This window comes from Rhinolophus sinicus, linkage group LG10, assembly GCF_036562045.2.
Source record: "Rhinolophus sinicus isolate RSC01 linkage group LG10, ASM3656204v1, whole genome shotgun sequence".
Classification (NCBI taxonomy): Eukaryota; Metazoa; Chordata; class Mammalia; order Chiroptera; family Rhinolophidae; genus Rhinolophus; species Rhinolophus sinicus.
In genome coordinates, this window is record NC_133759.1 from 66976217 (window position 1) to 67002841 (window position 26625).

General features: G+C 49.6%; 1 protein-coding gene across 3 annotated transcripts; it reads left to right on the forward strand.

The window, feature by feature from the left end:
* The first annotated feature begins 715 nt into the window (after positions 1-715).
* SH3BP5L (SH3 binding domain protein 5 like) lies at positions 716-12110 on the forward strand. 3 transcript variants are annotated; one of them, XM_019719747.2, is made up of 7 exons: positions 716-834; positions 1236-1857; positions 6769-6831; positions 6965-7093; positions 8503-8664; positions 9868-10041; positions 10452-12110. In XM_019719747.2, the coding sequence occupies exons 2-7, from the start codon at positions 1675-1677 to the stop codon at positions 10890-10892; spliced, it is 1152 nt and encodes a 383-aa protein (XP_019575306.2). In that variant the 5' UTR covers positions 716-834; positions 1236-1674; the 3' UTR covers positions 10893-12110. The 3 variants fall into 3 exon arrangements, with proteins under 3 accessions (XP_019575306.2, XP_019575305.2, XP_074169416.1); XM_019719746.2 differs by having other exon boundaries at positions 719-852; XM_074313315.1 differs by lacking the exon at positions 1236-1857 and having other exon boundaries at positions 771-852.
* Positions 12111-26625: the final 14515 nt, after the last annotated feature.

Below are 26625 nucleotides of genomic sequence, written 5' to 3' on the forward strand. Positions count from 1 at the left end.
GACACGTCCGCCCCCAAGTCGCTCCGCTCAGGTCTTGTCACTGATGCGCCAAGTTACTCCTCCTCGCGGGCTTTCGAGCGCCTAGGGCACCCAGTTCACGTTGACATATTCCTGTAAGCGCTCCCGGCGTCATCAGTGCCATACCCAGGGACAGGGCCTGTCTCGGGGTGGGGCTGTACCAGTGGCGCCAGCCGGAGGCACATCGGAGCCATCGATTAGGCACCGTTACTAAGGGCATCGCTGAATTCACTGCAGCGAGGGGAATCACTTCTGTAAAAGCCACCATTTGTCTAACGGCTGAGTCCATTCGGCCCGGACTAGAACGGCCGCACCACCTATAGGGAACGCAGCTGCTCACCTCCTGCGCCACTTCTGACTTCCCGGGCGGGGCCGGAAGTGGCTGTCCAGCAACCGGAGTAGCAGCGCCGTAAAGCAGGATGGCAGCGCTCTCTTCGGGCGTCGGTTGTCCAATCCTCGTTGTATTTCTAGCACTTACATACCCATCAGGGGCTCTCGACTTGCATCACAAACCTTAGTTCTCTCAGCACAGCTTGCTCATGTTTCAATCCCATCCAGCTGCGGTGGAGGACGGGCTGGAAGCAACTCGCGGCGCGCCCGACCGCCGTGGGGCGCCATGTTGTACGGACCGAAGGCCGGGCGGGCGGGCGTCCGGCCGTCCGGATGTGGCCGCCTTGCAGCATAGTGGGAGAGGGAGGGCGTTGTCCCGGGTGACGCACTTCCGCCTCCTGTCGGCCGCGTCCGGTTTAGTTGGACCAGCTTGTAACCGGGAGGAGGGGAAGGTTGTTTGCTTGGAGGATCTCTGCGCTCTGCAGGGTAAACGGTGGTGAGATTGTGAGTGGAGGGCCTTTGCGCCTCGCTGTGTCGGAGTCTGGGGACAGGGTCCGTGGGGTCGAGAAACGGTGTGGGGTTGGAGACGCGGAGCTCGAGTGTTCGCGGGCTGGAGACACAAGGAGGTGGGGCGGGGCTGGCGGGCTGAGGTGAGTGGCTGGGTGCGGCGGCGGCAGACGTGGGAGTGGAGGGGAGCGTGAGCCGTGCAGCTGGGGCGCGAGGAGAAGGACCTCAAGACCTAAAGGGCTGAGAAGTGGAGGTGGGCGCCGGTCGTAATGCGGGGTGTGCGAGTCGAGATTGGGGTCCTTGGTTGGCCGAGGGCTTACAGGCGCTGGTGGCCGACATTCTGAGGCTGAACATGTCCTTGGCCTTTGTTCCCCTTGCAGCTCCCCAGAGACTCTCCTCCGCAGCCTGCGCTCGGCCCAGCCTTCTCTCTCCAGCTGTCACCCCGGTCTGGAGGCACTTGCCTCCGCCCTCCCGAATGGTGCGCCTCCTCGCAGGCCTCGGCCCAGGATCCAGGCCCCCTTTGCCCCCTGCCTCGGAGCAGCAGCTCGGGGTCCCTCCTGGTGGGCTCCCTGTGGCTGGGAGGGAAGAACTTTTGCACAGACGAGGCTGTAACTCTAGGAACCCCGCTGACGACTTGAATCTTGGCCTTTAACCGCCTGTGAGGTTCTTCCTTTACCAGTTCTTTGAGAAGTTGCTCCTTTACCAGTCTTTGAGAAGAGAACCCTTGCCACCCAGAGCCCAGGAAACCTCAAGCTGGGGCCCTGGTCCCAGCATGTTCATCCTGTCTTGTGCCTAGGGCTGTGCCGTCTCCAGGTCGGCATGGCTGAGCTCAGGCAGGTTCCAGGAGGGCGGGAGACCCCCCAGGGGGAGCTGCGGCCAGACGTTGTAGAGGATGAAGTTTCTCCCAGCCCAGTGGCAGAGGAGTCCCGAGGCGGTGGGAGCAACAGTTGTGAGGCCAAATTGTCCCCAAGAGAAGATGAAGAACTGGACCCTAGAATACAGGTGAGGAGACTGATGGGGGAGAGATTGAGAGGCCTGCTTTTCTGGAGAGCTGGCACATGAATGCACTGGGGTTTGTCAACAAATCATTGCAACGCAGTGTGACAGGTGCTAACAGGTTTGTCTGGGATGGCCAGCCTGAGTGCCTGGGGTGTGTGGCTGAAGCCTCACTAAAGAAGAGAGGCGACAAATTGGTGGCAGACCGAGAAGGCACACTCAGGTCAGTCATTGTTGAGTAGAACTGTTGTTCTTGCCAGACACACAGAGGGGCTGTCAGCTCCAAGACTGGCGTGACTGGGAATGAGGGGAGGTGGTTTTGAGACTGGGGGGCACTCTCACCTTATGCACAGTGCCTCCCAGGCACATTCACATTGTGAAGGTTGAGAGCGCTCACATCTTGTAAAGGAGGCACTAGCTTTCAGCCTGGAAGGAAACCTGATATGCTCGGGATGTTGTATGAGTCGTGGTCGGCCATTACTAACACACATGCTGGGCTCTGATGGTGCCAAGTCTGTCAAGTGAATGCAGGAGCTGATGTGTCACCTTGGAGTATTTGCAGGCTGGGTGGTCAGTAGGGCACATCTTGGGGAAGGAGACATGGAGTGATGGGTGAGTGGGGGACAGGAACCGGATGGAGGACATGCTTGGCCAGCCTGGGCTGGACTGCAGTGTTGCCAGGCAGTGGCTGCCAAAGGCTTCCTGCGGAAGCTGCTTGGGCAGGAGAGGGCCAGGATGTGTCTGTGTGTCTGGGGCTGAGTCTTCCCTTTGGGCCATAACGTCTCTAAGATTCTGATGTGGAGGCGACTCACCTCTGTTGGTGTCCCTGGGCTTGCATCCCCTGTCTTGTCTATCAGCAGAGCGTCAGAGTACTTTTGTGCATCCAGGAGAAATCACGGCTGGCTCTGGCACCCTGCTAATCCTCTTGGGGTTCCCAGGATGTGTGAGTGCTGTGTCCATGCTCACAGTGCAGCACTGGTGAGCATAAGTCAGTGACATTGAAGTCAGCTCAGTCTGCTGCTGGTGCTACAGATTTGTCGTCCACCAAGGAAACAAATGGGTGTGAGAGGAGCCCTGGGTTAAGATTTGGGTGACCTCCAGCCTGTGATCTGTGATTTTCACATTGGGCGAGTAATCTCCACGAGCCTCGGTTCCTTTGTCTATAAACAGAGGTTGGCCACGCTGATTTGCATGACCCTTTTGACACCGTCTTATGATTCTTTTTCTCAGACTTGTTAGTCTGTCTCCTGGTGACAGTTTGTGGGGAGCGCTTTGGGAGAGACCCCTGTGCTGTTGGGGAGGAGGACAGTGACGTGCTGCGTGCCCTGCAGTGTTCTTGGTCCTGCTCCCAGGAGAGCCACCAGTTCTCTGTCCTGGCTGTGTCCCTGTACCCACATGGGCAGAGGTGGTGCTAGGGGGAGTCACTGCCATGTTGCACTGTGCAGTCACATAGCCACCAGCTGCACGTGGCTACTTAAATAAAATCAATTGAAAGTAAATAAAAATGGACAATGCAGCTCCCAGGTGCTGTGGGCAGTATGGAAGTAGACCATTCTGTCATTATGGGCAGACCCATTGGATGAGCTCTGTGAGGGCTGGAGAGCACTGGGCACATGAGTTCCCTGGCCTCTAGTGAGCCCACCGTCTCACTGGGGTGAGAGGAGGGCAGGCCCTAATCTGTCTTACCAGACTGGGAGGCACGCTGTGGGTTATGTGGGGAGGACAGGCCTCCCTCATTGGTGGCACGCAGAGGGCCTGCGCTCCAGCCTCAGCAGACACAGCCCTTCTGGATGGGGTTGGTGGTGGGGACAACAGTGGGGCAGGTGTCTTTGCAGGTCTCTTCTAGTGTTGACAGCACAAAGCCCGTCTTCCCCTGACAGTGCATTCAGTGGGTCTCCACCCACAGAACCCTCAGAACCCACCAAGGAGCTTTCAGAACACTTGTTCCTGAGCTGTGCCAAGACAGTAGAACCGTGGTCTGGAGGCGGGAGGTGGCTCTAACCTGCAGCCTGGGCTGGGGACCCTGCTCAGGTGTTTCCTGGGACTTCGGGCAAGGCTCTTACCGATGTGGGGTCTGGGACTTGGCAGGCAGGCAGCCCGCCCGCCTGTGTTCCCGTTGTCTCCTGGGACTCCTCTGGGAGCTGGAGGGAAGCCAGCTGGAGGCCAGCTCCAGGCCTTTGGGGACTATGCTGTCCCCCAGGAAAGGCCACTGGTTGTGTGTCCATGTCTTGACCCTAGTATAGTTTTCTGAGGCCTGCAAGCTGGTGGGACAGAGAGGGTCCCAGGGGAGGGGAGCCGGCAGGGAGGGTGGTGCTGGATGGGCCTGGGTCTCCTCCCATGCGGCTTTCTCAGCCACCTTTGTGATGGGCCAGCCGTTCTTTCCTGAGGTGAGTACATACAGTCACTCAGACACCCCTCCTCAGGCTCTGCAGGGTAACTTTGTAGCTTGTGAGTCCTCACTGAAGTGTCTGTTTGGCTCCCAGCCATCTTCCCCTGTTTCCATCCTGGGTCTGCCTGTCAGCTTGGGTTAGTGCTTTGATGGCCTGCATGGTGGGCAGGCACATGTGCAGCCTGAGCATGCAGGCCTCTGCCTCCATGGCCCGCGTCCTGGAACTGCACCAAGTGCCCGTGAAGGTCACCCTCCTGCTGGCTGTGGGCTCACTGACCAGCGATGTTCGCTGACTCAGAGTTCACTCTCTTCAACTTCCATTTCAATGGCTGCCAGGAGTCCCAGGTGGGGCAGGCCAGACTGAACATGTCCCCAGCCATCCAAAAGGCCCAGTGCTCGCGGTCTCCGCTAGGCCTCATTTCCTGACTGTCTCCACCCCCTTGCTCACCCTGCCCTCCAGCATGTTAGGAAGAGGAGCAGAACTCACGAACAGAAGCATGAATGGCCAGACGGCTGTGCTGGTGTGCATTCCCACCCTTGGCCAGGAACCAGAGCCATGCACGTCCCTTTTCCAGTGGGGTGACCTTGTAGAGCCACTCACTCTGACGACCTTGTCAGCCTGGGAGCACTTTGGGCCATGGAATGGAGTAGGAGCCGGTCTGGACCTTGGTTTGCTTATGGAGACATTTCAGGGTGGCCTGTACCTGCATCCTCTTCTCCCCCAGAACCAGTGTGTGCTGCCCTCCCAGGCCTGTCCCTCCCCTACCAGGGCCATGGCTTTGCAAGTTGATGGTAATCCTGTGTTCTATGAGGTGTCATGCAGGGGCATCCATAGTCCTAGGAGGGTGGTCACAGCTGCAGGAAAGCAGATCGAAGGGCAGGTCCTGGACCCAGCCCCAATTGTGTCCCCATGCCCCACCCCCTTGTCTCTTTTCTGTGGAAGCCAATGAGCTGGGAGGGCTGCATGCCTCCCACGGGCCGTCAGCCACAGGAGCTGGGCCCGTAGGGACAGGTGGCCTTTCACCCTGACAGGAGTTACCTCTTCTGAGGGCCCTTGGGGGTGATCCCATTAGTTGCAAGTGACGTCCTTGCTAGGGAGGCACTGAAACTCGAGTTCTGTGTTGGTTGGGGTGCTCCCTGGAGCCTCCCCTGGAGTCCCAGAGCCGTGTTGGTGCATGTAGTTCCAGACTGTCTTGTCTTATGGACACTGGGTTGTGTGACTGACATGGCCATGTGCACCAGCTTCTAGACCTGCACTGTTCTCTGCGGCGGCCATTCGCCAGTAGCCAGGTTGAGATGTGCCCTGATGGTCAGCTGTGTGTGGATTTCAAAGGCAGAGAGAAAGACAACATGAATTATTTTAAAAAAGTAAAGACGTTGCTAATAATTTATTCTGATAACATGTTGAAATGATAAACATTCGGGCGTACTGGGTTAAACAAAATGTTACAGTTCGATCTGTTTGGTTTTGCTTTCTTTAAATGTGGCTACTAGGAAACTAAAAAGTGCACGTGAAGCTCACTTGTATTTTTCTTGGATGGTGGTGTTCCTTCAAGTTCAGCGTCAGGTTCGAGGCAGGGTCAGGTTCGAGGCAGGGTCTGCGCTGGGGTGGGCATGTGTACCATCACACCTGTGCTCTTGGTCTGCTCTGTTTCTTCCTCTTACTGTGACCAGGGCACATAGCTTGGTGTCCTGGCCTCAAACTTGCTGACCCAAATCTTGCAGGGCCTGAGGAGGGCATCGAAATCAAAGGACTAAAAGGGTCATATGCTGGGTTGTTGGGGGGCCAGGCGAGGCAGAGACAGCATGACTCACACCAAGTGTGTCCATGCTTGGGCCATGGGCAGCAGGCAGACACAGGCGGGGCCCTCAGCACCGGGCATTCCTGGGGACACTGCTTTTGCATAGGGGTGTCCTTGGCCTGCTGGGCTCCAGGAGCTTGACTGACAAAGGTCAGGGACAAACACTTGGGGCCAGCACACCTCCCTGCTCCATGCCAGGTGCTCCTGGGGCCAGTGTGTCTGGTGACTTCTTCCCAGCCCTCTTCCTGGGTCCCACAGGATCTGCTATGTGGGGACCAGGGGTCGCTGTCACCCTATTGCCTGAGCAAGTCTCGGGCCTTCTGCCCTCACCGAATCTGGCTTCAGTTACCCACCAGGTCCTCATGACTGCTGATCCTGCATTTCCCTGGGACACTGCAGGTGGCCTCTCCACCCCTGTGCATGGCCTGGTGCTTCTCACCGAGCATCTGTCTGTCGCCACACTGCTACTTCCTGTGCATGCATCAGGCCTGGCCTGGTGCTGACTCTGCCACCCCCACTGCCCAGCAGGCCACCACCCCACCTGTGTGGCCTCTCAGGTGGTCTGTGCTGAGCACAGGCACAAGCCTGTACCATCCGAATCCGAGTTCCTCATCACAGTGGGGGTTTCCCTACCCAGACATGGGTGGATGGGGACAGTGTGTCGGGCCAGGGGGCAGTGGCGGGGTGGGGGGGCTCTCCCTGTCCTGACTGCCCCTTCTGCGGCAGGAGGAGTTGGAGCAGCTGAACCAGGCCAGCGAGGACATCAACCAGGCCGAGCTGCAGCTGGATGTGAGTGCACCGCTCACCCCCTCTGGCTGCTCCTGGGTGCTGGCCCTGCCTCTCCCTGTTGGGCACAGGCAACAAGGCAGGAGGGACTGGGACCACACACATGCTCCCGCACCCACATCTGTCCCTTTGCCAGGAGGCCAGGACCACCTACCGGAGGACCCTGCAGGAGTCTGCGAGGAAGCTCAACACGCAGGGCTCCCACTTGGGGAGCTGCATCGAGAAGGCCCGGCCCTACTATGAGGCCCGACGGATGGCCAAGGAGGTACGGCTGGGCTGCTGTGTGCCAGCAGGCACGCTTGGCTCTGCGCCTGCCTGTTGTGCTCAGTCCTCGCCCCTGGCTCATGTCTCTCTTTTATTTGCTTACCCCTCCACTCCTTCATCCTCTTCTCCCTTCTCTTTATACAAATAATATGGCTTCACTAAGAGAAGACTGTAATTGTAACTAACTGGAAAACAACATAAAGACAAGAAACCAAAATCACCCCAAATCCTGCCAAGCACATTTTACGACTCTTGTACCTGGGGTTTGCTTTGGTCAAGCATGGTGAGGTGACCGGCTCAGAGACAACAACCTTGAAAGAACAGGTTATTCCAGTTGCTAAACCCCGGGGGTCATGCCATGCCATGCCAGGCCACACAGGGAAGCACCTGGGTCCACCAGGAGGCAGAAGGCACAAGGGGAAACTTGGCTCACGGCCTTTTTCCTCGTTTTCCTGGGGAGGATTGGGTGGGGAAGGGTAGGCAACTTGGAGCAAATGTAGGATGGGACAGTGAGTAATTGGGACATGCTCCAGGCTCTGGTGCTGGTCCCTACTTTCTGGTACCTGGACCTGGGTGATTTAGGGCAGGGTCATATTGGCCTGATGTGTGAGCAGGGCAGGGAGGTGGTGGGCGTTGGCAGGCTGTTTGGCATGAGAAAGGTGTGCTCACAGAGGAGTTGTCATGCCTAGGAATTCACCAGCCCTGGGAGGGCAAGCAAGGCCCCCCAGGTGGCAGTGCATCATAAAATACAGAAAATAAAAAGCATGTTTACTATAATACAGATAACTCCTAAGAATTGTTTTTGTATACATCCTGCCAAAATAGGATTATACAGTTTGTGCTGTTTTTACTCCTTTTATTTACATTATGACATGGTTCCATGTCAATAAACATACATCCATCATGCCATCATTTTAAGGGCTGCTTAATATTTCCTTATATTAGATGTACTATATTCATTTAACCAGTTTTTGTTTGGTAAGCGTGGCTATGAAGAGCATCTGAGCACCTGTCTGATGACATCCTTCAGCTCCTTTGCTGGAATGGTGAAGGCCTTGGGCGGCTTGCTTTCTGAGACACTCAGTGCCTGACCACCTTTCAGCTAAAATGGCATGGACCTTTCTGTGCTCAGCAGAGCAGAAGACCAACAAGCGGCCTTTCAAACTGCTGTGTCTCACTCTCCCTCCACTGGCAGCGTTGTCCTTTTCCATTTTTGTCTACATTTACTCCTCTCAGGCGATATCCTCACCAAATGTTCTTTATAGAATGTTCTTCCTCTGCATTCATCCTTAGTGCAGTTTGAGAAGTGAAGCCAACAGTGTGATGAGTCTTCCATCCTCCCCCAGCACGGGTATCCATGGTAACTGGGGGTCCTTTGGGGCTCCTGCCTTGACAGCCCTCTCCCCCTAGGCCCAGCAGGAGACACAGAAGGCGGCCCTGCGATACGAGCGGGCTGTTAGCATGCACAATGCTGCCCGGGAGATGGTGTTTGTGGCCGAGCAGGGCGTCATGGCTGACAAGAACCGGCTGGACCCTACGTGGCAAGAGATGCTCAACCACGCCACCTGCAAGGTGAGCCAGGCAGGGCTGGCAGGTCCCCTTCCCAGCTCCCCCTCTTTTGCTGCCGCTCCACCCATCACGCTTCTCGCTCCTTCATGTGTCCTGCGCTCCACTCTTCCCTCAGCTTTGACTGCTCCAGGCATAGCTTGTCCTTGCTGTGTCCTGTGTGGCCCCCACACACGGCCTTGTGATGCAGTGCGTCCCTGAGCCCTCAGCCCCAGATGTGGGAAACGCTTCACCCCTGCTGCTGCTCTGGGTTCAACACTTGCATCTTTTCTTTAGCTGTGACCCCTCAATTCTGTTTTCAGAATATTCTCCCATTCTTGACTGAGCTCTGCTACTGTGCCTTCATTTTAGAAGTACAATTTGTGTATCACTTCTAAGCTACTTGAAGGAGTACGGGGAGCGGGAAGATTGCTGGCACCAGCTCCAGTCTGCTGCCTTCACCTTGCAAGTATCTCAGTCTCTTCAGACTGTTACAACAAAATAGCACAAATGGGCGGCCTAAACAACACGTCGATTTCTCAGAGTCGCCCAATATCAAGGTGCAGGCCAACTTGATGTCTGGTTTCCAGACACCACTGTTTTGTCCCTGTGTCCTCACTTGGTGGAAAGGAGCTCTCCAGGGTCCTTTTATGAGGGCACTAATGACCCCATCACCTCTCACAAGGCCGCCTCCAATACCATCAACCTGGGGTTAGGGTTTCAGCATCTGAATTTTGGGGGACAGCGCCATTTAGTCTAGAGCAGCGTCAGGTTCCCCGAGTGCTGCTTAGTCCAGGGCCACGGCTTCAGACAGCAACCCGGGAAGGTGGGCAAGGTGTCTGGAGCCCTTGCCTGCCCCCTACTGGACTCGACAACCTCGTGCCGAGAGCTGTGGCTCCCCACCCTTGGGCTCCTGCCGCCTGTCGTCCCCCAGCCCCACCTGGCACTGAGGGCTCCCTGAAGATGATGGCTATGGCAGATGTGCTGGGACAGACACTGCCAACTGGCTCCTGACTTGTCCAGAGTTCCCAGAGCCCTCTCCAGGCAGCAGCAAGGTCGAATAGTGGGTGGCGCTGATAATAATAGGCAGCTGCGAGGACCCACTGTCCTTTGTGTCTCAGGAGATCTGTGTCCTCTCAAAGCTCTGCAGATGGTGGGAGTTTCCCCCAGGGTAACATTTGGAGTGTGTCCCAGCTCAGTGATGTGTATCCTCCACCCCACCTGGGCCAGGTGAACGAGGCAGAGGAGGAGCGGCTTCGTGGTGAGCGGGAACACCAGCGGGTGACACGGCTGTGCCAGCAGGCAGAAGCACGGGTGCAGGCCCTGCAGAAGACCCTCCGGCGTGCAATTGGCAAGAGCCGCCCATACTTTGAGCTGAAGGCCCAGTTCAGCCAGATCCTGGAGGTAGCTGAAGGGGGCACGGCAGGTGGGCATGGAGAGGGCGGGGAGAGGGATACCGGTCTGCTCCCCCAGCCAGGGTCAGTGTGGTGGGATGGACCCCACAGGAGTGCAAACTGGGATCGGGGTGGCTGCTGGCAGAGAATGGAGCTGAGGGGAGGTGAGCAAGAGAAAAAGTGAGATTTGGGGGAAACCAGGAAGAATGGGGAAGAGGAGCCTGCCAGGTAGGGAAAGGGGGCCCTGGTGGGAGAGGGGTGAGTGGGGATGAGGCCTGGGCGTGGGCAGGGAGACCATGGGACTTCTTCTGGGGCCAGGAGGGTGGGGCCTGTCACGGGGTTTGTGGTGGGTGGGGAGGACGGCCTGGGCCTGTGAGTGCCTCGTGGGTCACCTCATTCTGTCCCTGCCTCCTTACGCAGGAGCATAAGGCCAGGGTGACAGAGCTGGAGCAGCAGGTGGCCCAGGCCAAGACCCGATACTCGGTGGCCCTGCGCAACCTGGAGCAGATCAGCGAGCAGATCCATGCGCGGCGCCGCGGCCTGCCCCCTCAGCACCCGGGCCCACGGCGCTCCTCCCCGGTGGGTGCTGAGGCTGTGCCGGATGGCAGCGAGGACAGGGACAGCGGGATACTTGAAGGGGCTGAGGGTGGGGCATCAGAGGGAGGTCTGGGATCTGGCCCCACCCCCGACGCGGACACCTGGAGCCTGCTGAGCCTGCGCACCGTGGCCTCCGATCTGCAGAAGTGTGACTCAGTGGAGCACCTGCGGGGCTTGTCAGACCACACCAGCCTGGACGGCCAGGAGCTGGGGCCCCCGAGCGGGAGCCGCGGGGGCCGTCACCAGCGCAGCATCAGCCTATAGTCTGGATCAGGGCGGCACCCGTGGGTGAGGAGACTCTTGACTCCTGTCTTGGGCCCTCGTTTCCCCTGCAGAGGTCTGGTTGGCTGTGTCAACCCTGTAAGGTATACCCCCCCCCGCCCCCCACCAAGTGTGACAGGTGACAGCTCTGCCTTGCCCCTTTAGGCTTTTCTCTGGCCCTCACGTCCTTCCTCCTGGCTCCTCACAGTCTGTCCACACCCTTTGCTGCCTCATTCTGACTCCTGTCCTTCAATCTGCCATCTGCCTCAGGGAACTTGGTCCAGAAGGCACAGGGAGGCCCATCTCAGGTGGGCGCTGGACGGGAGTGAATGGGTTCCCTCCCAAGGGCCCTAGGGATGTGGCAAAGCCCTCCTGACAGCCCTATGCTCTGTCCGAGTCTGCTCATGTGTAACCTGTGAGGTGCCTCTGGAGACACCACCCCAGCCCCTTCAGTGCTCCCTGCTCACAACCCAGGCCACTTTGCGTGCCCCACAGTGGGACTTGAAGGTGAAACCCAACACCAGTGTCAATGTGGGAGACATCACCAACTCCACACAGGCTCCCGTGTGCATGGCATTTTTCCAACGGGACTGGGCCCTTCGCGTCACCACGGTGCTATTGGGCCTGTAATGGTCCTGGGTGGGGGTGGAGATTTAAGGAGGTTCTGGTGGCTGAGGCCCTGGCCAGCCGTTGCAGAGTAGGCTGTACTATTCTGGGTAGAGGTTGCTGAGCCCAGTCTCGGCACCCCTTGAAGGACAGAGTGGGGAATCTGGTGCTCTTCTCCCAACCAAACCACCTATTTCATGGTTCCTTGGGGAATGCTCAGGTGTGGCTGCCCAGCTCCCCGAATGTGGGGAGGGGACCTGCCCTCCTCAGGGGACAGCTCCAGTGTCTGGTGGTGCTGCCTGGTGCTGTGTGTTGGGGGGCAAGATGGGGAATCTTTATCAGGTCTGGGTGCCTTGGGGAACTGGTCCTTCTGTCCCGCCCTGGGAGGTCTGATGGCTGGACTCTGGGCAGGAGGGTTGATGCCTAGGCCTGTGTGCACTGCCGTCGACGGGAGCAGTGGACCTTCACATGGAAGGTGTCTCTGTTATAGGGTTGAGACAGGATGGTCACAATGAGAACCACTGGGTCTGAGGTGGCCGTGGATGTGCATGTGCTACTGTGTGTGGGAAAAGGGTCTGCCCTTGATTTTATTTAAATAAAATAGTTTACGTAACAGTAACGTTTACTACCCCTATCAGGAAAGGATGGGGGAGAGGGAAGAAGGCAAGGGGACCTCTTTCTATGGAGTGGTCAGGGAAGGCCCCTGGGAGGTGAAGAGACGGATGAAGATTCAACCAGGCCATGGGAGGAGGGAGGCTTGTGATCACAGGTCTGGGGTGAGCGGCACTGGAGGCCCCCACCATCCTACTGGGTGAGGAGGGCTCTCTAGGGTATATGGTGGGGTGGACACACCAGCCACTATCGTGGCCTAGATGAGAGTGCGAGTCCCAGACAGGAGTGTGAAGAAGAGGATCATCAGGGTTATGGGATTTAGCAAGTAAGTATACGGGATGCTAGTGAGATTTGAATTTCAGACTGAATTATTTTTGTCTGTAGTGTTTAGATCCATCTGAAGTTAGAACTTAACATAAAGGATGACTCCCAAGTCAGGGCTTGACCTGTTGTGGAACAGAAGGGCTGTGGGTGCCTTTGGAGGCTAGCCTGTGGAGCACCTGGTGGGGTCAGGTGGGGAGTGTGGAGGTGGATGAAGGCTTTGCATTGACCAGGGGAGGACCTGCATCTAGGCCAGGTGAGGAAGGGTCAGCTAAGGGAGGACGAGACCCATTGGAAACCTGGCAGGAAATGAGTGTCCAGAAGACTTAAGGGGCAGGGCAAAGGCCTCAGATGGCACACAGGACATGACACATTGTACAGAGCACAGTACATGCCCTGTGATAAGGACTGTTCAGGTGCAGGACTGCCTTTCCCTTCAAGGCTTAGCCTAATTGAGAAGGAAAGTGTGATAAGGCAGATAGGTGCCAGAAGATTTCCTTTATCCCTGGAAAAGCTGCTGTGAGAGTGCATCGCCTCTGTCCTTGGGCCAGTGAGCTTTCTGAGATGACACCAGGGTCATTTTCCTCTCCCCAGTCTCTGGCGGTGTGGGACCTGTAAGGCTCCTGGTGTGAAGGAACCCAGGAGGGGCTGACTGTGCCCACCCAGTTTCTTTCAAAATCACCTGCCACACGGCAGGAGTGGGGAGAGCAGGATGTTGAGTGCTGACCAATCCTGACATCAGTGGCCAGCACTCACCCATGCCATGTCCTGTGCCAGGCTTTGCCTTGACCCATCTCACTCCCACATCCATGCTATGTGGTGGGTCGCACCACAGCTGCTTTCTCCAATGAGAGGCAGGCACAGTGCGGTGCGGTCTGCCCCAGTCTTGTGGAAGGTAATGGAGCAATCTCACAGGAATCTAGCTGAGGCAGTAGAGGGTGTAGTCACCCCTGAGGAAGTTTTACTGGAAAGGAGGTGAGAAAGAATGTTCCTGGAGTTTTGCTTCAAAGTGGGCAAGAAATGGTCAGGTTCTGGGGGATGTGGGGTGTCATCTTTCTCGTTCCTGTGCTGTGTCATGTCACATGTTGCACTGAGTGGTAAGTAGTGCTTCTGAGCCATGACCTCAAGTGAATAGCTGCGTCTCAGTGTGCCAGGTCCCTAGCACACACCTGGCACCTAATAGATGCTCAGTGACCGTGCATTCACACCTCCATCCTTCCCTGTCTGGTGTACACCAGGTCACTTCATGAGTATGTGATTGGGGTGGGATCTGTGTCCATGTCTGGTGGGTTTTTTCGGGAGTCTACACTTCAATCATATCGCCTATAAAATGAGAAGGCCCAGCACGATGTCAGCAGCTCACTGCAGCTCCGGGATGCAGTGACCCTTACGTGAGGGGCCTCCTCCCAGCGAGTGCTGGAAACGGGACTGTGCCCCATCCTCTCCGCCTGTCCCTCATCCTCTCCGGGTGTGCCTGACGGGGGACGGGCTCCAGGACTGTCAGTCCCCACGCTGTCGGCAGGGGGCAGCATCCGCGCGCGTCCCTGCCGGTCAAGCGAGGCCCTCCCTCGCCAGTGGACACACCAGTCAAGCAATCCATGCCTGTGTCCACTGGGGCTTCCAGCATTCCCGCCTGTCCTTGGCGCTGCCGGCTGCGTAAGAGCTGGGCCAGGTCTGCGGGGCGGCCTGTCATTTGGGACCAGATGTTTTGTGCCTATTGCGTTCTGTGCACCTCAGCTCACCTTCTGCATCCTCCCTTCCTCAGCCTCCCTGCAGAGTCCCCTCCTGGGCAATCCGTTGCTCCTCCCTCCCCCATTACTGAGCCCCAGGCCTCCACACTGCCTTCCCAGAACTTAGGGAATCGGGACCATTTCACTGTCTGGCAAACGGATGTGTGCAGTTCATTAAGAAATATTTACCAGGATTTTCCGAGTACAAAACACTGATAGGCGTTGTTAGGAGCACCAGGTTGGATGACACAGGTCGTGTGTCTAGGTGAGGGACACAGGTGCACGCAGATAACAGGTGATGCAGGGCAGTGAACATAGATGACTGGAGAGGGCGGCAGTCATGGAGGGCTCTGGGAAGCTAGGGAAGACCGGGGGCTTGGAGCACGGCACTGTTGAAGCAGTGACCGAGTCCCTGGCCACAGGTTGTACAGGACAGCCAGTGCACCTGGCCTGCCCTTCTCCCAAGCTGAGGCAGGAGTCCATACAGGGCTGTGGACCAGGCAGGTCAGGTGGTTAGTAGAAGCTGCTGGCATCAAAGGTTTCTTGGCAGGGACTCCTGGAGCTGTTCGGGCTCACAGGGGCTGCCACTGTTCAGGGGAGAATGACAGCCCTCACTTCACGACACCTCTCCCGCCTTCTGACCTCAGTGTTGTGGCTGTGGTCTCAGTGTCCCACTCTCCTTGGACAAAGGCCAGGAGCTCAGCGGCCCCAGAAGTAGGACTGTGCAGCCCTCCTGTTTGGGCTTTCTTCAGCTGCTTCTTTCCCAAACCCCACTCCTATTTTGGACAGGATTTCCAAACCTCTGATTAGAAAACCTTCTCCCCCAAACAGTTGTATTTAGCAGAAGGGACGTGTCACTGACAAGAAAGGGCATGAGGCACCAACAAAAACTCAAGGTTTTATAAAAACACAATCAGGTATTTAGCTCACATGCCACCTTGGATACGTTCTTTATTTTTTTCTGAATTGAATTAGTTTAAAAACGAAATATCTATATAAAAGACACATCCAGAGAGAATGTGACAGGCAAAAAGGCAGAATCTGAAAGATGGACAAATTGATGTAGAAACATAAATGGAGGGGCTTAAAAAAAAAAACGCTACACCTAGAGAAACTACAAGAATTGGACAAAGTAAAAAAAGTGCCCTCAGCTGGAGGGAAGGGCTTCAGAGACACTATTGGGAAACAGGGCCAGGTGACTAAGCCAGTAGCAGAATGATTCACAGGCACCTGAAGACTAAATGAGCCAAGGTAGCATTTATTGCCCTCACTTACCTTGACCTGTTTCAAGGTGCCTTGGTGCAGGCCCTTCCTGGACCTGTCTGCATTCTGCACCACCTGCCAGCTGGAGATTTATGGCTCTGATGTTGGGGAAAATCCTGATAAACCTCATTTCAGAATGCCCCACCCTTTGTGGCTCCAGCAGGGCTGGTATCTCATAATGGAAACCAGGTCCTGTGAGTGAACCCAAGACAGCAAAACCAGGGAGGGCAGGGGACAAGGTTGAACTTCTACCTGGAAGTAGCCATTCTATGACCAGGTGGGAGAGGACCCAGGGGGTGTGCTTCAATGTACCTGGAGCCCTCTTGTCAGCACTGGACCATCAATTCCATGAGGATTTGTATGACTGGAACCCAGCCGAGGCTGAACAAAGTGTTCTAATCAAAGCAGTGCTATTTTTTATTTTATTTATTTATTTATTTTTTGCAGGCTTGTGAGTTCTGAGAATTTGATGTTTCTTTGCGGGACATGCTTTTTCAGTTATGAGCATGAAAATCTCACAGTGAAATGAGGACAGAAGAAATGTTTGTCTCACCCATCCTTCATCTTAAACATGGCTCCATAGTGAAGTATGAGAAAAGTGAACTGGCATCTTAAGATGATTAACCATAGAGCTGGGAGGACTAGTTGGAGCTGGGCTCCACCCTTGTTAACTCTAGTCCTGACTTCCTGGTGTTTTTTTCCTTCCAACGTTTTTGTTATTTTTAAAAAATTATTATTACTTTCAGGTGTACAAAACAATGTAATAGTTAGACATTTATACCCCTCACAAAGTGATAACCCCCTACCCCAATCTACTACCCCTCTGATATCGTATATAGCTGTTACAGTTCCACTGACTCTATTCCCTATGCTGCACTCCACATCCTGTGACTATATATACATTAAACTACAGTTGACATTCATTATTATTCAGCTTCAGGTTACTGGAGTGGTCAGGCACCTACACTCCATGAAGTGGTCTCCCTAATAAGACAGGTGTCCATCGGATACCCTATAAAATCTTTACATTATTGATTATATTCCCCAAACTGTCTTTCATATCTTCGTGGCAATGGTGTGGTTACCAATTGTGCTTTCTCATCCCCTCATCTTCTCCGTCATCCTCACCCCCCTCCCACCTAGCAACTCTCAGGTTTTCCTCTATATCGCTGAGACTTTCTGATTAGTTTGTTCATTTGTTCTATTCTTTAGATTCCACATGTAAGTGAGATCATATGGTATTTGTCTTTCTCCATCTGACTTATTTCACTTAGCATAATGTTCTCTAGGTCCATCCATATCACTGCAAATGGTAAAACTTCATTCTTCTTTATGGCTGAGTAATACTTCATTGTATAAATGTACCACAGTTTCTTAATCCAGTCATCTACCAATGGGCATTTTGGTTGTTTCCATGTCCTGGCTATTGTAAATAACACTGCAGTAAACACAGGGGTGCATAAATATTTTCAAATTAGTGTTTTGGATTTCTCTGGATAGACACTTAGGAATGGAATTGCTGGGTCATAAAGTAGTTCCATATCCAGTTTTTGGAGATACGTCCATACCGATTTCCACAGTGGCTGCACCAATCTGCAATCCCACCAGCAGTTCACGAGGGATCCCTTTTCTCCACATCCTTGCCAGCACTTGTTTGTTGATTTATTGATGATAGCCATTCTGAACAGAGTGAGGTGGTATCTCATTGTGTTTTTTATTTGCATTTCTCTGATGATTAGTGAGGTTGAGCATTTTTTCATATTTCTGTTTGCCATCTTGTATGTCCTTTTTAGAAAAATGTCTCTTCATGTCCTCTGATCATTTTTTAATTGTTTGTTTTTTTTTGGTGTTGAGTTGAATGAGTTTTTTTATGTATAAATTTTGGATATTAACTTCTTATTAGGTGTATCATTGCAAACATCTCCCATTCAGTAGGATGCCTTTTATTTTCTTGATGGTTTCCTTTGCTGTGAAAAAACTTTGATGTTTGATGTTAGTTTGAGGATATGTTTATTTTTTCTCTTACTTCCCTTGCCCAAGGGCAAATATCAGTAAAAGTATTACTGCAAATTTACTTCCTATATTTTCTTCTAGGAGTCTTATGGTTTCAATCTTACATTTAAGTCTTTAATCCATTTTGAATTTAGTCTTGTATATGGTGTAAGGAGGTGGTCCAGCTTCATTTTGTAGCCTGTGTCTGTCCAGGTTTCCCAACATCATTTATTGAACAGACTGTCTTTACCCCAATGTAAATTCTTGCTTTCATTGTCATAGATTAAATAACTATATAGGCATGGATTTATGTCTGGGCTCTCTATTCTGTTCTATTGATCTATGTGTCTGTCTTTATGCCAGTACCATGCTGTTTTGATTATTATAGCCTTGTAGTATGAGTTGATGTCAGGTATCGTGATATCTCCCACTTTGTTCTTATTTCTCAAGATTGCTGTGGCTATTTGGGGTCTTTTGTGGTTCCATATAAATTTTAGGATTATATGTTCCATTTCTGTGAAAAATGCCCATGGTAGTTTGATAGGAATTGCATTGAATCTGTATATTGCCTTAGGCAGTATAGACATTTTAACAATATTAATTTTTCCTATCCATGAACATGGTATGTGTTTCCATTTATTTGTATCTTCTTTAATTTCTCTTTTCAGTGTCTTATAATTTTCTGAGTACAGGTCTTTTACTTCTTTGGTTAAATTTATTCCTAGGTATTTTATTGTATTTGAAGCAATTATAAATTGGATTGATTTCTTGATTTCTCCTTCCGATAATTTATTATTGGTGTATGCAAATGCAACTGATTTCTGAGGGTTAATTTGTATCCTGCTACTTTACTAAATTCATTGATCAGTTCTAATAGTTTTTTGGTGGAGTCTTTGGGGTTCTCTATATATAGAATCATGTCATCAGCATATAATGACAATTTTACTTCCTCCTTACCAATTTGGATGCCTTTTATTTCTTTTTCTTGTCTGACTGTTGTGGCTAGAACTTCCAGAACTATGCTAAATAAAAGTGGAGAAATTGGGCAGCCTTGTCTGTTCCTGATCTTAAGGGGAATGGTTTTAGCTTTTCCCCATTGAGTATGATGTTTGCTGTTGGTTTATCACATATGGCCTTTATTATGTTGAGATATGACCCCTCTATTCCCAGTTTCTTAAGAGTTTTTATCATAAATGGCTGTTGGATTTTGTCAAAAGCTTTTTCTGCATCTATTGATATGACCATATGATTTTTATTTTTCATTTTATTAATGTGTAGCACATTAATTGATTTGTGAATATTGAACCAACCTTGCATACCAGGAATGAATCCCACTTGATCATAGTGTATGATCTTCTTAATGTATTGCTGGATTCTGTTTGCTAATATTTTGTTGAGGATTTTTGCAGCCGTTCATTAAGGATATTGACTTGTAGTTTTCTTTTTTTGTAATGTCTTTGTCTGATTTTGGGATCAGGGTGATAATAAAAAATCTGGGAGCCTTCCTTCTTTCTGGATTTTTTTGGAATAGTTTGAGGAGAATAGGTGATAATTCTTTTTTAAATGTTTTATAAAATTTACCTGTAAAGCCATCTGGTCCAGGGCTTTTGTTTGTTGGGAGCTTGTTGATTACTGATTCAATTTCACTGGTAGTAATCAATCTGTTCAGAGTTTCAATTTCTTCTTGAGTTAGCCTTGGAAGGCTGTATGCTTCTAGAAAATTATCCATTTCTTTCAGATTGTCTAATTTGTTGGCCTATAGTTGCTCATAGTATTTTCTCAAATTTTTTTTTTTTTTGCATTTCTGTGGTGTGTGTTGTTACATCTCCTCATTCATTTCTGATTTTTTAAAAATTTGGGTCCTCTCGCTCTCTTTTTGATGAGTCTGGCTAAAGCTTGTCGATTTTGTTTATCTTCTCAAAAAAACAGCTCTTGGTTTCATTGATCTTTTGAATTTTTTTTTTTTTTGGTCTCTATTTCGTATATTTCCACTCTGATATTTATTATCTCCTTCCTGGTACTCCCTTTGGGCTTATTTTGCTATTCTTTTTCCAGTTCCTTTAGGTGTAAGGATAATCTGTTGATTTGAGATTTTTCTTGTTCTTTAGGTAGGCCTGCTTGCTATGAATTTCCCACTTAGGACTGCTTTTGCTGCATCCCATAGATTCTGTGTCATTGTGTTTTCATTTTCATTTTTCTTGTGGTATCTTTTGGTTTCCTCCTTGATCTCATGGTTGACCCATTCATTATTTAGTAACATGTTATTTATATTCTATGTATTGGTGTGTTTTTCAGTTTTTTTCTTGTAATTGATTTCTAATTTCATAGCACTGTGGTCAGAGAAGACTCTTGATATGATTTCAGTTTTCTTAAATCTATTGAGATTTGTTTTGTGGCTAATATGTGGTCTATCTTGGAAAATATTCTATGTGCACTCGAGCAGAATGTATATTCTTCAGCTTTGGGATGAAATGCTCTAAAAATATTGGTTAAATCCAGTTGGTCCAATGTGTCATTTAAGGCCAGTGTTTCCATGTTGATATTTTTGTCTGGAAGATCGGTCCCTTGTTGTGAGTGCTGTGTTGAAATTCCCTACTATGATAGTGTTACCGTTGATCTCTGTCTTTATGTCAGTCAATATCTGTTTTATATATTTAGGTGCTCCTATGTTGGGTGCATAGATGTTTACTAGGGTTATGTCCTCTTGTTGGATTGATCCCTTTATTATTGTGTAGTGCCCTTCTTTGTCTTTTATTATATTCTTCATTTTAAAGTTTATTTTGTGAGATATAAGTATTGCTACCCCAGATTTTTTCTCATTTCCATTTGCATGAAATATCTTACTCCAACCCTTCACTTCCAGCCTGTGTGTGTCTTTTGATCTGAGGTGAGTCTCCTGTATATAGCCTTTGCAAGGGTCTTGTTTTCTTATCCACTCAGCCACCCTATGTCTTTTGATTGGAGGATTTAATCTATTTACATTTAAAGTGATTATTGATAGGTACATAATTAATGCCATTTTGTCATTTGTATTTCTGGTCTTCATTAGTTATATTGTTCTAATCTTGCTTCTGTTTAAAGAAGCACTTTTAGCATTTCCTGCAATGCTGGTTTTGTGATAATGAATTCCTTTAGCTTATTCTTTTCTGATAATCTCTTTATTTCTTCTTTAATTTTAAGTAATAGCCTTGCTGGATAAAGCAATGTGGGTTGTAGGTCTTTGTTTTTCATTACTTTGAATACCTACTGCCACTCCCTTCTGGCCTGCAAAGTTTCTGTAGAAAAGGCAGCTCAGCTCATAGTCTTATGGGAACACCCTTGTAAGTAACTCACTGTCTGTCTCTTGCTGTTTCTAGGATTCTCTCTTTGTCTTTAACCTTTGCCATTTTAACTATAATGTGTCTTGGTGTGGGCCTGTATGGGTTCATCTTGGTTGGAACTCTCTGCACTTCCTGGGATTGTATGTCGATTTCCTTCACCAGGTTAGGGAAGTTTTTGGTCATTATTACGTCAAATATGTTCTGATCCCTTGCTGTCTTCTCCTTCTGGCGTTCCTATGATGTGCATGTAGTTGCACTTGATGTTATCCCACAGGTCTCTTAAACCATCTTCATTGTTTTTTATTCTTTTTTTCTTTGTGTTGTTCCACTTGGGTGATCTATGCTATCTTGTCTTCTAAATCACTGATTCGATCCTCTGCTACATCTAACCTGCTGGTAATTCTTTCGAGTGTGTTCTTTATTTCAGTTATTGCTACTTTTTTTTTTTTTTTTTTTTTTATGATTTCTTTATCCTTCTTTACGTTCTCACTAAGTTCTGTAAACATTCTTATCATCAGTGTTCTAAAGTCTCACGTTTCTTTGTTTCCGGATTCCAGATGTCTCTTTGTATTTGCTTCGATGTATTAGGTAGATTTCCTAGGTCTCTCAGACTTTGCAGGGTGGACTTATGTAGTATGTGTCCTTTATATTTGACTTGCACTCTCCCTATTCTTCTGTTTGTGTGTTCCAGAGTTGCCCCTTGTGTTGTGTGTATTCTCCTGTTGAAGTTGAGCTTTCATTGCTTTTGGCTTGTCAGTAGTTGGGATTGACTCCCATGCTGACTAGCTGTGAGAATTGGCTATGCCCACGGTGTATGAGTTGCTGTGTGAAGGTTGATAAGGTTTGGCCCCTATGGGCTCTTGTGCCTGTAGAGAATTCCCTTTGGGTGTGTCACTTGTAGGTCAAACTAGTAATGCTCTGGTTTGGTCTGGAGTTGGCCTGTGTGTGTGTTGATTCTTGTGCCTCTTGGGCTGGGCCCTGGTGCAGGGTGATTTCAGAACAAAACAAATCAACAAGCACAACAATAGCAACAACAACAACAACAAAACTCCCAATACACTCACATATAAAAACAAACAACAACCAGCACTCAACACAAACAAAAGTATCAAAAATGCAAACAAACAAAGAAAACAAAAGAAACAAAACAAAAAATAGCAACACCCCCCCCAAAAAAAATTCAATACAGAAAAATGGAAAGAAGGAGGAAAAGTAGAGCAAGGAAAAGAAAAAGGAAAAGGAGAGAAAGAGAAAGGGGAATATATATATATATATATATATATATACACACACACACACACACACACATATATATGTTAAAATATAATAATAATAAAATAAAACACAAAAGAGCAGTCTCAGTTTGACTTAAGCTTACCAAGCTATCTCCAGGTTGTCCTCTGCTGTACAAAAACTCCTCTGGGTCTTGTGGAGGCAGAGCTGCCCACCTGGCACCCAGAGTGACCCTGGCACTGCAGTTCTAGATGGTTGGGGCTATGGGGTGTGGTTGATAGTTTTTACAAAGTCAGTGCAGTTTCTGCTCTTGCCTGTACAAATGCACACTGGCAGTTCCACAGCCAGCCACTGGGAGGTGGGCTTCTTCCCTCTGTGCAGGTGTCCTGGGTTTTAGGGTACTGGCTGAGTAGGTAGCTGACTTTTGTCTCACTAGCCAGCCAAGAAGTGTCACACTCGTCCCAGCCTCTTCCCTAGGTCACAGCTGCAAACCAACTTTTTTCTGTTCTTGAGGGTTGCAGCTCCTCTGTAATCTGATACTACTCCTGTCTGTTCAGGGATCAGTTTAAGACTCTGGAGGGTGGGGGTAGGAGGGCTGTGGGAGAGAGGGATCAGGGACCCAGGTATGGAGTTTGCTTTCTGTCTGACCGAGAGAACCCAGTTCTCAGCTGAGGTTTCTGCCTTGAATGCTGGACACCGCCGTCCTCTATGCTGATCTCTCAGCTGGACTGTGGAGTGCAGGGAGGGAGCCACTACTCTCTGGTCTGCATCCTGGGGCCCCACGTCTTCACAGCTGTGGATGTGGGCCGGGTCTCTATATCTCCCCTTCCCTCTTCCCCTGCTCACCCGGTTTGCTCACTGTCAGATAATCCTTGTGTGTGGTCACACAACAGCCTAGACGTCTGTCCCCCAATGCCTTTCCCTAGGAAAGGAAGGATTTGTGGAACTGTGCCTCTCTGGGATTGAGTTTGTTACACCTTGTGTCTCTCCACCTGGTCTTCAGATGAAGGGTTTGCAGTCAAAGATGGGTAAGATTTCTCATGGGAGAAACAACCTAAGCCAGACAGGACCCCGTTGAGACCCCCGATGAGCTGTATGAAGATTGATGGGAAGAGGCTTTGTCATTCCTTCCCTCTGCTTGAGAAAGCTGCTGCTGACTCTTTTTATTTTTATTTTTTATTAAATTTATTGAGGTGACAATTGTTAGTAAAATTACATAGATTTCAGGTGTACAATTCTGTATTACATCATCTATAAATCCCATTGTGTGTTCATCACCCAGAGTCAGTTCTCCTTCCATCACCATATATTCGATCCCCCTTACCCTCATCTCCCCTCTCACCTAATTGTGAGAGAGGACCATTAGAGCGATAAGATCAAGCTCTTTCTGCTCAGCTCAAGGCATTGTTTTACCTTTTGAGACTTTCCCCACCCCAGGGAGATGCATACCACACCTTAGTTATCATGGGACTGGATGCCTCGGCTGTTTTGAGACAGATAATTAGATTTTGAAATCAGTTTTTTCTATGTGGTGTAAGAGTTTCACAGACCGTGCCTTAAATCTTTAAATCCTTAAATCTTGTGACTTCTTTGTCTGTAATTAATAAATACCGACAGTTGGCCCGATTCGGGGCTCCAGTCTCTTGAGACTGCGAGTCCCCTGGTCCTCTGCAATTTAACTGTATTGAGTCTCTGTCTCTATTATAGTTTAACCCAAAGCTGCCTCTTCTCGCCTCCCTACAGCCTTTGTTGCGCAGGATGTGACACTTGTGCGAATCTCTTAGCTATTCTGTGTGATGAGCAGAGAATCCTTTGATGAGTTATTCAAAGGATGAGATATTCAACTTACGGTAACTTCTAGGGGAGAACTCAAGGAGCCCACCTCAGTGCCGCCATTTCTATGATGTCACCTCCTGACTTCCTGTTAAATTTTTTGGTAACTTCCGGGAGAGGGATGCTAATAAATAAGAAAGAACCTTCTTGGAACCACAGTATTTTTTCCATGTGGGCGGCTGGTTGGGACACTGGCCGGCAGTTGTACGTTCACACACTCCTTGGTAGCTTTGTTTCTTTTTCTTTTCCTGAATAAACCACTCTTATGGTGGACTACCTGGAGTATTATCTGGCCAGTCGACATTTATTACTCAGAGACCCTGGCCCAAGGAGGGTTCTTCTAGAATCCTAGTTCCTAAAGTGTGTTCTCCAGACCAACAACTGAAACGTCACCGGCAACTTGTTCTCAAGTCCCACCCACCCCTACATCTACTGGCCCCCAGCATGTTAACAAGCCCTCTGCATGATTCCAGGGCTCACCGGAGTTTGCACACAGGCAGGCGCGGGATATGGCAAACCCATATGGGACTTCTAAGATGGGTCACTTCACTCAGCTTTTATTGGCCTAAGCAGGTCACCTAACCTAACTTCAAAGGAGTGGGGAGAGCAGTCTTACCATAAGCCCTGGAGGAGGGCATCTGGGTATTTCAGATAGGAAAACAATGGCTGTGAACATTATCAGGGAGGTGGCAGGAGCTAGGGTTTACTCTTTCTATTTTTGGAATGCAGTCTGAAAAAATAAGGCCTTTGGAATGTAAGCAGAGTACCATTACCACACCAGACTAAATTAACAGTAATTTCTTAGTATCATCTGTCGATTAAAAAAAAAAAAAAAAAATCCAGCCTAAGAGAAAGCTTATAAGAGTTTATTTGAGCCAAACTGATGACAATTGCCGGGAAGCAAAATCTCAACGGATTGAGAAAACGCTCTGGAAAATGGTGGTTTTCAGCTTATTTTATATGTAGAATCAAAGGAGGAGGTTTACATGAAATCCATGGTGGTAGATAAAGAGGTTGGGAGAAAGTAAATCGGGGAAATCTTTGGGATTGGATAAAAGTAAATTGGAGAGACAGGTACTTCTTTCACATATGTGCATATAGGATAGTTCACTTTTTACAGCACATAGAGATGGTAATCAGGGGACAAGAATAATAATGAAGGATTCCGTAGTTTCCTGCTCTGGTCTGGAAAAAGGGATTACTGACATTCTAAGGGCATGTTATCCTAGATGCAAAAAGACAACAGACAGGCTCACTTAAGGTAAAATTTGACCTTACCAAGGAAGCTTCAGGCTGAAGATGTGACTTCTCGCCATGGTCCATCTAAGTTAGGAATTTTAATGTTCACACCTCCTATGTGGTTATTTTCAGCCTCCTGAGCTTGGCAGGTTTAACCTGGGGCCCTTTTTGTGTCCACGATCTATTAAATCAAATTAGCATTTCCGCAACTTCCTGAAAAATACCCCTTTAGAGTGGGTGGTCTTCAGGATCCATACAAGGCCCAAACGTTGCATTTAGAGTGTTAGGTGGCTTCAGTTCTGTTCGTGCTTCTGAGACTATAGTTTTCAAAGTTACTGTTAGACTGTAATAAAGAACAATAAACATTATTTGAGTAAAAAGAGCTGCAGCCTGGGAGACATGGATCCAGGTAGCAATCTAAATTGTGTTCCACTAGACAAAGGGGAGGCTAAATGAGGATACAATTTACATAGTTCTGACAGGATGGGGCAGGTCTCAGGCCCTTGGTAGAAAGAGGAAACCAGGGCTTCTTGGCAGTGGTTGACTCAGACGAGTAAACAGATGGACAGAGAAGGTGGGGGCATAATTAACATGTAGATTTTGACTTAGTTAGTCCAGGGCAGGGCCTAAACCTCTGTCTATCTGTGTCAGACACTGGACAGACTGGACAGACACTGGACCACACTTGTGGGAGTGAGGCTGAAGTCTTCTCCAGAGCTCCTGTGTGCGAGGAGCTTCCACATCACGGTGTACCACACTGCCTGGTTTGTGTTGTTAAAAAGACCCCGGTCTGGGGAACAAATTGATGTTGGCTTTTGTAATATTGTGATTTATAATAAGATATATTGTTATCCCTTAACCTGTGGGATCTGATGCTATCTCCAGGTAGACAGTGTTGACTGTAAATAAAAAGTCAGCTAGATATTCCTCTAACAAAAATCATTTATTCTGGAAAACAAGATGGCCCCCTGGTGAGCTGTGTGCAAGTTCGCTAGCACAAAGGTGAGGGAATTCTGTCATGGAGGAGAAGTGGAAGCTAGGACAGCTGCTTTCCACAGTCTTCCTGTAGGGTTTTGCAATCCCTGGAGGGTGTGAGAGCTCCCCCAACAACTCCCCCCAATTCCAATCGTGACTGAGGTCTTTATCAACTTTTTTACAATAGTGTCAGAGGGGTTAATTGCTTGATGATGTTGGAAAAAAAATACACATCAGAGATTTGTTCTGCAAAAATTGTACTTGATTTGCAAAATAAATCGATATATAAGTAAAACTCTTGGAACCATTTGGTTCATTAAATAAGTAAACAAAAAAACCCACAATTCTTCAAACTTATAGAAATGTACTGTTATGAGGATCCCTATCCTAGGAGACTCTGTCTCCCACTTGGACATGTAAAGAGCTTGGAAGCTCTTACACTGCTGTCCTTACACCAAGAAAAATCTGGACAAACTGAAAGTCACTGATGTTCCTTAGACCTATCAGAGAGAGTTTCAGAGCAAACTGCTACTCCAATTCCAGGCATAGCCATGACCTACTAACATGGAAGGTGCTGGGCTATAACCTGGTGGGAACACGTAAATGGTAATT